This window comes from Pogona vitticeps, chromosome 8 (genome assembly GCF_051106095.1).
Source record: "Pogona vitticeps strain Pit_001003342236 chromosome 8, PviZW2.1, whole genome shotgun sequence".
Taxonomy (NCBI): domain Eukaryota; kingdom Metazoa; phylum Chordata; class Lepidosauria; order Squamata; family Agamidae; genus Pogona; species Pogona vitticeps.
In genome coordinates, this window is record NC_135790.1 from 13,905,430 (window position 1) to 13,918,076 (window position 12,647).

Genomic DNA, 12,647 nt, shown 5'->3' on the forward strand with positions numbered 1-12,647 from the left:
ACCAGTCGGACAGAGAGTAATCAAGAGATTGTACACCCTAAAATGTGCTGAGAGAGTCCTAGAGCTCAGCTAGGTGTGTTCAACACCCCTTCTTACAAGTCTGCCCTAATAAGAACACCCTGGTACCTTTGGATATTACTGATAGAAAACCATGTGGGCTTTGTAGTCATTAGACTTACTATGCACTACAGGTAGGACTCATTAAGTATGCAAGGCCGCAACAGCACCATCAGATGACCTATGACAAGTTTACTGTTCAAGAAACCAATTGATTTTTATAATCATTGTTTTATTAAAGAAAAAAGTAAATTCCATAAAGAAAAGTCAGTTTATACAAAAGCAAGCAAATAAGCATTATGCTGGTCAATTACAAAACTGTAGTGAAGTAAAGAAATCATGATCAACCTGGGATTACCTCAGGAGATCTGCATGTGGATAAAGGATTTTCTGACAGATAGGCCACCGTCAGTAAGGATGGGATCTCACCATTCTTCTACCCTGGTACTAAGTACAGGAGCTCCCCAGGGCTGTGTGCTAAGTCCCTTCCTCTATTCCCTGTACACACATGATTGTACCCCACTGTATAACACCAATGCAATTATTAAATTTGCGGATGATACGACAGTGGTGGGGCTCATAAATAAGAACAATGAGTCTGCTTATAGAAAGGAAGTACAAAGGTTGATACTTTGGTGTAAAGAAAATCATCTCACACTTAACATCAAAAAAACTAAAGAACTCATAATTGATTTTAGAAGGAAGAGAAATGTACATTTACCACTGTACATAAATGGTGAGGAAGTGGAGAGAGTTGGTAGTTTTAAATTTCTGGGTACTTACATCTCAGAGGACCTCTCATGGACTATAAATGCCAACATGCTAATGAAGAAGGCACAGAAGAAGCTGTATTTCCTGAGAATGCTCGGCAAGTTAAATTTATCTCAGCATTTACTTCTGTCATACTATCGTAGCACCATTGAGAGTGTCCTAACCTATGGCATTCTGGCATGGTTTGGGAGTAGCTCTGTAGCGGACAAAAAAGCTCTACAGAGAACCATTAAAATTGCCCAGAATATCATCGGGCTTCAGCTACCAACCATGGATGACATCTTCACATCCCGCTGTCTGAGGAAGTCACACAGCATCCTGAGAGACTCTTCCCATCCTGCTTATAACTTTTTTGAACTGTTACCGTCTGGCAGAAGATATAGAACAATTAAGACTCGGACCACACGTTTTCTAAATAGTTTTTATCCCAGAGCTATAATTGCAATTAATAATGAGCTTAAAGACCACCAGTAGTGAATAATTAGTTGGACTGTGTTACTTGGCCTGCGGTGTAGATGTTTGTATTTTTAGTGGGTGGGGAGTGTTTGGGGAATTTTATGTGTGTGCATGTGTCTGGTCTCTGGGTGTCTGTGAATTTCGTTGTATGGGTATACTGTGTATATACTTACAATGACAATAAATTATTATTATTATTATTATTATTATTATTATTATTATTATTATTATTATTATTATTATTATTATTATTATTATTATTATTATTATTATTATTAAAATATACAAGTGTCCAAAAACTTTAAAAGAATTCAAAAATCCAAAAAAATGAATAAAACCAAGTTCAATCAGGTAATCCATCAGGAAAAACAAAATAGTCCATTTAGGTAAGAAAAAGTCCAAAGTCCTTCATTAGCCTGTGAAAAGAAAAATACTGTACAAAAGGAAAAATCCTGTAAAAGAAATATCCCATTGTCCTAAGAATAATCCACGAGTGTGGTAAGGGTAATCCATAAGAGTAGTCTCTGAGGGTGTCAAGAACATTCCATGTGTGTGTGAGTAATCCATGCGTGTCATAAGAGTAGGCCATAAGTGACCTTGTCCATAGGTAAAAGTTCCTTTTTCAAGAGTAACTGGCAAATCCTTATCTGCTCCTTCCCACGATGTCATCCAATCACAGTACGTCGTTAGGCAAACAGTCCTGCTGTACCACCTGACCTTCCTTCCCATGGCTAACAGATGTTATTTGGGTTTCTGTGGTTTTGCCATGAGTCACAACAAAACCCATCTATCTTATCATAGAATGTCCTTCTCACGCTCTCAGAAAAGCATTCTCCCAACTCTCACTAGTAACACTCTGCCAGCATTGCAAAACTTATTTAAGGAGAGAACCAAGATGGAACCTCTCTTGCATTTTTCATTACTATAAAACCCATATTCAATACAAGATTTTAACCACATATCCCATCTCATCACAATCATTACTACAAGGGCAGAGACAATCTGATGCCGGCAAACCTCGAAATCTTCCCTCCAGAAGCTTAGAAGGAAAGACATTGAGCCTAGCTAATGTGAAAGCCCTATACGAGGTTGTGATAAAAGAAGATTTCTTAAGAAAGTTATATTTCCCTAACTGGCCAACATGGTCCTGTAGTTCAATGTCCCATACCCTTAACCTCACTGCTTTAATGGCATCCGTAAGACCCATTGCTATAAGTATACTGGGAGAAAAGCCAATTTTCGATATCTCTTCAGTTATATGCTTCTTCCCCTCCGACTGAAAGGAATCTAGTAGGATCAGTGGGGCCAAGCCTTCTAATGAGAAAATCAGTTTAAGCCAGTACTTCAGCATAAGGACTTTAGCCCGTGCTTTAATGGATATTAGCCCAACCTCGAAGCGAAGAGCCACATTGAAAGTACAAGGTGGAACTCCAAGAATGGCTCTCGCAAATTTGGTCTGAACAATCTCCAGAGGTCGTCGATTAGTGTAAGCAAATAGTTGAGAAACATAAAGCATTTGAGATATAATCCTGGCCTTAAAAACTTGTATTACCGATGGTACATGTTTACCCCCAACAGTATGAAAAAATCTTGTTATTGCCCCAGTATTTTCTGAGCACTCATTGCTGTGTGGTTTACATGAGTAAGCCAGGATCCTGAAGAAGGAAAAACTATGCCAAGGTATTTATAGCATGCTACCTGCTCTATAGGGTGTCCATTTAGAGACCATTTGTGCTTTATTCTCTTTCTAATCGCAACCATAATCTTGGTTTTAGCATAGTTAATTATTAGTTGTTCTTCATTACAGTAGGTGGAGAAGGATCTCAGAAGTCTTCTAAATCCTACACATGTAGTTGACAATAAAACGGCATCATCAGGATAAAGTAAAATTGAAATTGGGCGAGAGGCAAGTTTGGGTTGGTGAAAATTGGGGTTACATTGGGGTCTCGACTTAAGAACTTAATCCGTATTGGAAGGCAGTTCTCAGGTCGAAAAGTTCTTAAGTCGAATCTGCATTTCCCATAGGAATGCATTGAAAACCATTTAATCCGTATCTGCTCTTTTCGTCCATAGAAACTAATGGGAAGCTGCTATTCCGCCTTCTGCCACTAGAGGGGGGATATTTTTTTCTTTTTTCCTTTTAACCTAAGATGACTTAGCTTTAAAAAAAGGGAAAAAAAGAGGTCGTAACTCGAATCTAAGTTCGTAAGTCGACTCCATATATTCCTATGAGAGCGGTTCGTAAGTCGAGACCCCACTGTACCTAAATTTCTAACGAAGCCATTGATATAGAAATTAAACAAGGTGGGGGCTAGTATGCAACCTTGTCTCACTCCATTAAGCACAAGGACTTGGTTGGATAAGATCCCCATGGAGTTACAAAGAACCGGCAAGTGCGTATTTTCATGAAGTTGCCGCATCAACAGGAGAAGCCATTTATCAATACTTCTGGTCTCAAATTTAGACCAGAGGTGTTGCCTTGGTATGAGATCAAAAGCAGATTTGAAATCTATGAAGGCTGCATATAGAGTACCACCTTTAAGGGAAGAGTATTTAGATGACAGGTGGTGTAGAATAAGACCCTGGTCTATGGTGGATCTTCCCAGCCTAAATCCAGCTTGTTCCTCTGCAAGTATGTTCTCCTCAAGTAGTCAATCTTGCAATTTACCCAATAAATGCCTTGCATATAGTTGTTCTGGGTTATTCGGGCTCTTTGGCCGTGTTCTGAAGGTTGTTTTTCGTAATGTTTCGCCAGTCTCTGTGGCCGGCATCTTCAGAGGACAGCAACCTGTGCTCTGGTGTAGTTGGCTTGGGAGTGCAGTATTTATGGCTGCGAGATAGGCTTTTGTCTTTTTCCGTAGATGGGTGATTAGTGTGTATTGTTGTGGGTGTATTGTTGTGCTAAGGAGAAGAGATTATCCGTTCCTGTGGCTGATGGGTGTCATTAGCTGGTCTTTTGTGTGTAGTGATCCCCTGTCCTTGTGGCTGGGAGAGTTCGTTGACGTTTTGCACGTTGTATTTTTGAGAGCTGGGAGCCAAGTTTTGTTGAGCTTCATACTTTCCTCTTCTGTGTTGAAACTGTGCTGGTGCTTGTGGATTTCAACGGCTTCCCTGTGCAGTCTGACATAATGATTGCTGGTTTTGTCCAGCATTTCAGTATTTTGAAATAGAATTTCATGTCCAGTTTGTTTCAGGGCATGTTCAGCTACTGCAGGTTTTTCTGGTTGTTTTAGTCTGCAGTGTCTTTCATGTTCTTTGATTCTGGTGTGGATGCTTCGTTTTGTGGCTCCAATATATACCTGACCACAACTGCAAGGTATCCTGTATACTCCGGCGGTGCTGAGGGGGTCCCTTCTGTCCTTTGCTGACCCTAACATTTGTTGTATTTTTGTGGTGTACTTGAATGCTGTTTGCAGGTTGTGTTTTTTCAAAAGTTTCCCCATGCGGTCCGTGACCCCTTTGATGTATGGCAGAAATACTTTATTTGTGGGTGGCTGTTTTTCTTCTTCAGTTCGGTGTTGTTTTCTTGGTTTGATGGCTCTTGTGATGGAGTTTGCAAGGAAGAAGCGACATAATCATCAGCTCGTCACAGGCTTTATTTTGGGTTACCCAGGTCCAGTGGAAGTGCAGCAAGTGATCACACACACACACACACACACAAACACACACACACATTTTGAAATTTTCTGACAAAGTAACTTTGGTAATTCAAAAATGTGATGGATTACGCTTAATATATATATATTTCAAGATCAGAAAATTTCAAGATCTTATTAGAAAGGTCATGGTGGATATTTTTTCTGGTTCTATGACTCACTTTTCTCAATGACCTGCAAAGTAATGCAATGGATCTCTTACTTTGTCTTGCTGAACACAGGGGGCAATTATCAGAATGGAAAGAGGCACTAAGAGGCCACCTTTTGACAACTGGTGTCTAAGATGGGCCAGCAGGAAGGAGAACAATTTTAAGAAACAACGTCGGGAGATGGCGAGACACAAACTGTGGTGTCAAAGGAGGAAGGTGAGATGGGGTGGATTCTCCCACTTTGACAAGAGGACAACTCTGAACGAGGACTGCATGTCCATCAGCAGTTTCGCCTCTCTATCACTTCTGCCCTGGGTTCCGAATCTGCTTTTCATGGATACGAGCAGTTCCCCCCTCCCCTTAGAGTATTGCTAAGGAAAGGATGGAGTTGCAGTTGACAGAATTCTCATCCCCAAAAGATTGGGTTTATGGGTTTAACTGTAGAGGATCTGAATAAGATTTGTCTACACACACATTGAAAAGCCTTGTTATTCTTCTTGTGTTTGCAGGACCTGAAGGCTGAAAGAACCCGCCCCCTTTGTCCTTTCACCCATAAATCCCATAGACCCCATAAACCCCGTGTTCGTCCTCGCCCCAACCCAAATGCTGTAATTGTCCCTCTCCCCAACTCAAATCGTCCTCTTGTCCCTCTCCCCGACCTAGATCCTGCTCTTGTCCCTCTCCCCGACTCAAATCCTCCTCTTGCCCCTTTCCCCAACCTAGATCCTGCTCTTGTCCCTCTCCCCAACTCAAATCGTCCTCTTGTCCCTCTCCCCGACCTAGATCCTGTTCTTGTCCCTCTCCCCGACTCAAATCCTCCTCTTGTCCCTTTCCCCGACCTACATCCTGCTCTTGTCCCTCTCCCCGACTCAAATCCTTCCCTTGTCCCTTTCCCCGACCTAGATCCTGCTCTTGTCCCTCTCCCCGACTCAAATCCTCCTCTTGTCCCTTTCCCCGGCGTAGATCCTGCTCTTGTCCCTCTCCCCGACTCAAATCCTACTCTTGTCCCTTTCCCCGACCTAGATCCTGCTCTTGTCCCTCTCCCCGACTCAAATCCTCCTCTTGTCCCTTTCCCCGACCTAGATCCTGCTCTTGTCCCTCTCCCCGACTCAAATCCTCCTCTTGTCCCTTTCCCCGATCTAGATCCTGCTCTTGTCCCTCTCCCCGACTCAAATCCTCCTCTTGTCCCTCTCCCCGACCTAGATCCTGCCCTTGTCCCTCTCCCCGACTCAAATCCTCCTCTTGTCCCTTTCCCCGACCTAGATCCTGCTCTTGTCCCTCTCCCCGACTCAAATCCTCCCCTTGCTCCTTTCCCCGACGTAGATCCTGCTCTTGTCCCTCTCCCCGACTCAAATCCTCCTCTTGTCCCTTTCCCCGACCTAGATCCTGCTCTTGTCCCTCTCCCTGACTCAAATCCTCCTCTTGTCCCTTTCCCCGACGTAGATCCTGCTCTTGTCCCTCTCCCTGACTCAAATCCTCCTCTTGTCCCTTTCCCCGATGTAGATCCTGCTCTTGTCCCTCTCCCCGACTCAAATCCTCCTCTTGCCCCTTTCCCCGACGTAGATCCTGCTCTTGTCCCTCTCCCCGACTCAAATCCTCCCCTTGTCCCTTTCCCCGACCTAGATCCTGCTCTTGTCCTTCTCCCCGACTCAAATCCTCCCCTTGTCCCTTTCCCCGACCTAGATCCTGCTCTTGTCCCTCTCCCCGACTCAAATCCTCCTCTTGCCCCTTTCCCCGACCTAGATCCTGCTCTTGTCCCTCTCCCCGACTCAAATCCTCCTCTTGTCCCTTTCCCCGACCTAGATCCTGCTCTTGTCCCTCTCCCCGACTCAAATCCTCCTCTTGCCCCTTTCCCCGACCTAGATCCTGCTCTTGTCCCTCTCCCCGACTCAAACCCTCCTCTTGTCCCTTTCCCCGAAGTAGATCCTGCTCTTGTCCCTCTCCCCGACTCAAATCCTCCTCTTGCCCCTTTCCCCGACGTAGATCCTGCTCTTGTCCCTCTCCCCGACTCAAATCCTCCTCTTGCCCCTTTCCCCGACCTAGATCCTGCTCTTGTCCCTCTCCCCGACTCAAATCCTCCTCTTGTCCCTTTCCCCGACCTAGATCCTGCTCTTGTGCCTCTCCCCGACTCAAATCCTCCTCTTGTCCCTTTCCCCGACCTAGATCCTGCTCTTGTCCCTCTCCCCGACTCAAATCCTCCTCTTGTCCCTCTCCCCGACCTAGATCCTGCTCTTGTCCCTCTCCCCGACTCAAATCCTCCTCTTGTCCCTCTCCCCGACGTAGATCCTGCTCTTGTCCCTCTCCCCGACTCAAATCCTCCTCTTGTCCCTTTCCCCGACCTAGATCCTGCTCTTGTCCCTCTCCCCGACTCAAATCCTCCTCTTGTCCCTTTCCCCGACCTAGATCCTGCTCTTGTCCCTCTCCCCGACTCAAATCCTCCTCTTGTCCCTTTCCCCGACCTAGATCCTGCTCTTGTCCCTCTCCCCGACTCAAATCCTCCTCTTGTCCCTTTCCCCGACCTAGATCCTGCTCTTGTCCCTCTCCCCGACTCAAATCCTCCTCTTGTCCCTCTCCCTGACGTAGATCCTGCTCTTGTGCCTCTCCCCGACTCAAATCCTCCTCTTGTCCCTCTCCCCGACCTAGATCCTGCTCTTGTCCCTCTCCCCGACTCAAATCCTCCTCTTGTCCCTCTCCCCGACCTAGATCCTGCTCTTGTCCCTCTCCCCGACTCAAATCCTCCTCTTGTCCCTTTCCCCGACCTAGATCCTGCTCTTGTCCCTCTCCCCGACTCAAATCCTCCTCTTGTCCCTTTCCCCGACCTAGATCCTGCTCTTGTCCCTCTCCCCGACTCAAATCCTCCTCTTGTCCCTTTCCCCGACCTAGATCCTGCTCTTGTCCCTCTCCCCGACTCAAATCCTCCTCTTGTCCCTTTCCCCGACCTAGATCCTGCTCTTGTCCCTCTCCCCGACTCAAATCCTCCTCTTGTCCCTCTCCCCGACCTAGATCCTGCTCTTGTCCCTCTCCCCGACTCAAATCCTCCTCTTGCCCCTTTCCCCGACCTAGATCCTGCTCTTGTCCCTCTCCCCGACTCAAATCCTCCTCTTGTCCCTTTCCCCGACGTAGATCCTGCTCTTGTCCCTCTCCCCGACTCAAATCCTCCCCTTGTCCCTTTCCCCGACCTAGATCCTGCTCTTGTCCCTCTCCCCGACACAAATCCTCCTCTTGCCCCTTTCCCCGACGTAGATCCTGCTCTTGTCCCTCTCCCCGACTCAAATCCTCCTCTTGTCCCTTTCCCCGACGTAGATCCTGCTCTTGTCCCTCTCCCCGACTCAAATCCTCCTCTTGTCCCTTTCCCCGACCTAGATCCTGCTCTTGTCCCTCTCCCCGACTCAAATCGTCCTCTTGTCCCTCTCCCCGACCTAGATCCTGCTCTTGTCCCTCTCCCCGACTCAAATCCTCCTCTTGTCCCTTTCCCTGACCTAGATCCTGCTCTTGTCCCTCTCCCCGACTCAAATCCTCCTCTTGTCCCTTTCCCCGACCTACATCCTGCTCTTGTCCCTCTCCCCGACTCAAATCCTCCTCTTGTCCCTTTCCCCGACCTACATCCTGCTCTTGTCCCTCTCCCCGACTCAAATCCTCCTCTTGCCCCTTGCTCCAACCCACCCCCTCCTCTTTCCCTTCAGCCCTTCCCATTGTTCAAGCTTCCCATATTTCAAGAGGAACAACATCACCCACAACTCCCAGGTGAGGGAACTTTTCATTGATATCATATCCTTTAGTGGGCTGTTTTTATTAAAGGGTTCCCAATCAGTCCTATTCAAAATTAGATACATTTTTTTCAGCAGAATCTTAAGAATATTTACTGCTCTCCCATTTGATAGGATAGTCGCAAAAGTCCTTGATCTTAAAAGGATCAACAGCTCGTTTTAAAGGTCTGCCCTGGTTTACACAATAGTCCAATGAACATAACGTAGACCTATTGCTTTAGCATAATGAATATTTGTGGATATGATGGGATGATCATTGGAAAATGTAGGCTGACCAGAAGTAAAATGACTTCCTTTGCTGGTCTTATCCCCTAAAGATTCTTTAACATGGATGTCCCCTAATGGGAGAAACAGGAGTTTATTCTCACATTGATGAAGCTTTCTCTTTTCTCTTTTCTCCACAGGAACCCTGACCCGAAGATATCCCCTCAGCTGCCTTCCATCCCATCACCTTCAGCCCAAGATCCTTGCCCTCCAGCCTCTTCCTCCGCCACCAAACCCACCTGGCCGACTGAAGAAATCTTCCCGTTCCGTCTTTCCTCCCTCCCTGCCCTTCCCTTCCCTCTCCCTCACCTCCTGCCTTCTTTCCGGTGCCTGCATTGCTGGATTGGCATATTATTTTTGGAAAAAATAGATGGCGTGCAACTCTCCGCCCAAAGAGATATTGTTTTCATTTGAGTTAATGTTAAGTTTTTTATATTATTCTGTGTTTAAAAAATTATTTAGCCAGCATTTTATATTTATATATTATATCTATTCTGTTATTATGTTTTTTAAAATGTAGTGTCCTACATAATGTACAGTAAAATCTATTCAATCATCTCGTTCTGTGTATTTTTAAAATGATGTATCCATAAGGTGTAATTAGTCGAGGTCCTTTTTTAATTCATGGGTTCCCCACCTAGGGACCTCCAAGGGGATCACAGCTTGTTTTTGGGGAACGTGGTTCTTTTTAGTTGCAATTATTTTTAGGGTCCTTTGTTCTTTCTGTATCCCTTTGGGTGGATTTCCCTTTTATGGAGGCACCTCATTCCCAACCCCTTTGAATGGTGTCCTCTTGCTTGTTTCTCTCTGCTCCTTCATGTCCACCTTTGGAGGACTGATGTCCGCTCTTTGGACGGGAGTGTTTAGCTGGCTCAAAGAGGCCTGAATGGTGCCTGCCGGGAAGACTGACCCCCCAAGATGGTGGCAGGATTGGAATGTGTTGGTAACACAGCAGAGGACCCTTTCCCTCCCCCTGAGTCCCTGGCTCTTCTGGGTGCAGCGATGGTGGCGCAGCGAAGGGAGAGGTGGACCTGGGAAGGGAGATGCTTCTGGGCCCCACACGACTCATGAAGGAGGAAGGCAGGAGGGGGAAGAAGGGAAGGAGAAGGACCAGGGTGGAGGGGGGGAAACAGGCAGGGCCCTTGGGGGGGAGTTGATATGGGCTTGAGGGGGGAGGGGCTTTCTATGGGAGAGGAGACATGAAGGGTCGTTTCATCACCCAAAAATGTACATTAAACTCAAAGTGTACTGACCTTTTCTTCTCATATTTTATCTAGTAGAGGCAGATTTACAGGCCTCCACAATTATGTATTCTTACATGAATATTAATATATGAGGGTTGAAGGATATTCTGAAAAATCTATTTATTTATTTATTTGATTTATTTGATTTATATCCCGCCCATCTGGTCTGGTCTATTTTAAAGAGTGGTTTTTTACCCCCTTAAAAATACCATTTTATGCAAATGTGACGGGGGGAATTACAGGTTACTTGGCTATTACAAAAGGGGGTCGCAACTGAAAAGAAGTTGGGAAACTTTGCTTTAGTGCCATTAATATCTCTGGTGCATCGTTTTTTGAAGGCTTTAGCAATTTGGAAGCACCGCAGAACATGTCAAGAGAATGCACTTCAGGAATGAATGAGCATTCATGTCACGAATAATGATCACTGTTTCATCTTGTTGACAACTCTCTGAAGACTCTCTCACACACACCTTTGTTTGTATCCAGTCTAACTTTCGTGCCTTCACTGGGATCGAATGAAAGTGAATGGCTTTCTGTTTTCAATTTCCCATCTGCTTTCAATTTCCCAATATCATTATGTGGATTAAGCAGACAGCTTAGCCACTTAGTGATATTGGGAAATTAAAAACTTCCTCTGCTCCTCCAGTGAGGGGGATAGAGAAGAAGCAAAGATTTGTCTATTTTTAAAAAGCCTAGAAGGGTAGCACTAACGCATTCTACCTTTTAGGATTCATTTTTTTAAAAAAAGTTTTCCCTTGGAAGGAGGAGGAGACAAGAGAGGGCAAGGATGAAGGTGGTGGTGGTTTTTGTTGTTGTTGTTTTCTTTCCGTTTAAAGGGAAGGCAGGCCAAATAAGGGTTGTTTTAGGTTCATATGCTGTGTAGATGCAAGGATTGCAGCAACTAGCATAATCACCTCTCTGAGTTCTTGACCTTTTTATCCTGATCTAGTCCACTCCAAATTAGCTGTCTGTCCAGAATAAAAGAAAATAAAATACGGTGCAATTCATTGTTATTGCCCCATCTTCCGGACCTGATGACTCCTGAGTGTCAGAAACAGATGCTGCTACTCAACAAACCCCAAACAAGTGTGCTTTCTGGTGCTTTTTTGCAACATCTTTTCTTCAGCGTGTCTTTGAAGAATGGAGTATATCTCTAAACACTTCGTCAATATTCACAAGAAACTGTCAATCTATGTGACCTGTGTAGGTCTGGCAAATTAACTCACTATTCATAAAGAAATCTTTGCCAACTGACGATGCTGGTTTCAGTATACAGGTTGTTTAAGGTATCTCTTAAGGCTGCAGACGTGAAAGCTGAAGGTTTTAAAGGATGAGGAGGCATGTTTTCGTAGGTTTCAGTTGGTACTGCATGAATCACCAGCTTAAGGTGAAGGGAATCAGTGGCCAAAATCTTACTACTTGCACACAAGTCAAACAGAATAAGTTTCAATTCCAAATTGCTGTTACTGTGTTTTTCTAAAAATAAGACAGGGTCTTCTATTAGTTTTTGCTCCAAAAATGCATTAGGACTTATTTTCAGGGGATGTTTCATATTATTCATGTACAACAATCTACATTTATTCAGATACAGTCATGTCATCTTCTTCTGGTTGCTGCACAATGGTGGAAGGTGGGATTTCTCTTAACTGGGGCTTATTTTTGGGGCAGGGCTTCTATGATGAGCATCCTGAAAAATCCTACTAGGGCTTATTTTCAGGTTAGGTCATTTTCGGGGAAACAGGGTAGACAACGACTGGAGGCTTATATTCCTCAAAGTGTACCCATTTGGAGCATAGTGGGCAATATAAGCCTCGATTCCCTTATCCAGCAGACGTTTTCCACTGAGATTTATGTGGCTTGGCTTACACTGCCTACAAAATTAATTCTGTATTTTACATGATGTTTTAGATTCTGGCCATAATGTTCCAGCACGGAAAGGGAATTGGGAGTTCCTTCCTGATGGCTCTCCAGCCTTGTTCCAGCACATCAGATGAAGAAGCACCCACCACCTCCCACTGCCATTGTTTCCCTTCCTAACAGAAGCCACTGGCAATGGTGCGGCTAAAAAATATTGTAAATAAATAAATAAAAATAAAATAAATAAATAATTTTTCAGGAGATTCCTTCTGCAGTTTTCCCAAGTCTACTTCTTTGTCTTCATAGCCCTGCCCTTTGAGATAACATGTGCCAGAGTAGTCACCCTCTTAGGTGTGGCACTTCTTTTACTGTCTTACACTGCAGGGAAGCAGCTCCTGGAAAAAAACTTAGAAATTGCAGTTTGTC

General features: G+C 44.9%; 1 protein-coding gene across 1 annotated transcript; it reads left to right on the plus strand.

Annotated features, from left to right (window-relative positions):
- The first annotated feature begins 1,946 nt into the window (after positions 1-1,946).
- LOC144584167 (uncharacterized) lies at positions 1,947-9,639 on the plus strand. Its single transcript, XM_078379695.1, has 3 exons — positions 1,947-1,962; positions 6,713-8,833; positions 9,261-9,639. The coding sequence occupies exons 1-3, from the start codon at positions 1,947-1,949 to the stop codon at positions 9,488-9,490; spliced, it is 2,367 nt and encodes a 788-aa protein (XP_078235821.1). The 3' UTR covers positions 9,491-9,639.
- Positions 9,640-12,647: the final 3,008 nt, after the last annotated feature.

What these genes read in the sequence shown, in the direction of transcription:
- LOC144584167 (XM_078379695.1), top strand. An exon ending in ACATCACCCACAACTCCCAG is followed by an intron (nt 8,834 to 9,260) that starts GTGAGGGAACTT and finishes TTTTCTCCACAG; the next exon opens with GAACCCTGACCCGAAGATAT.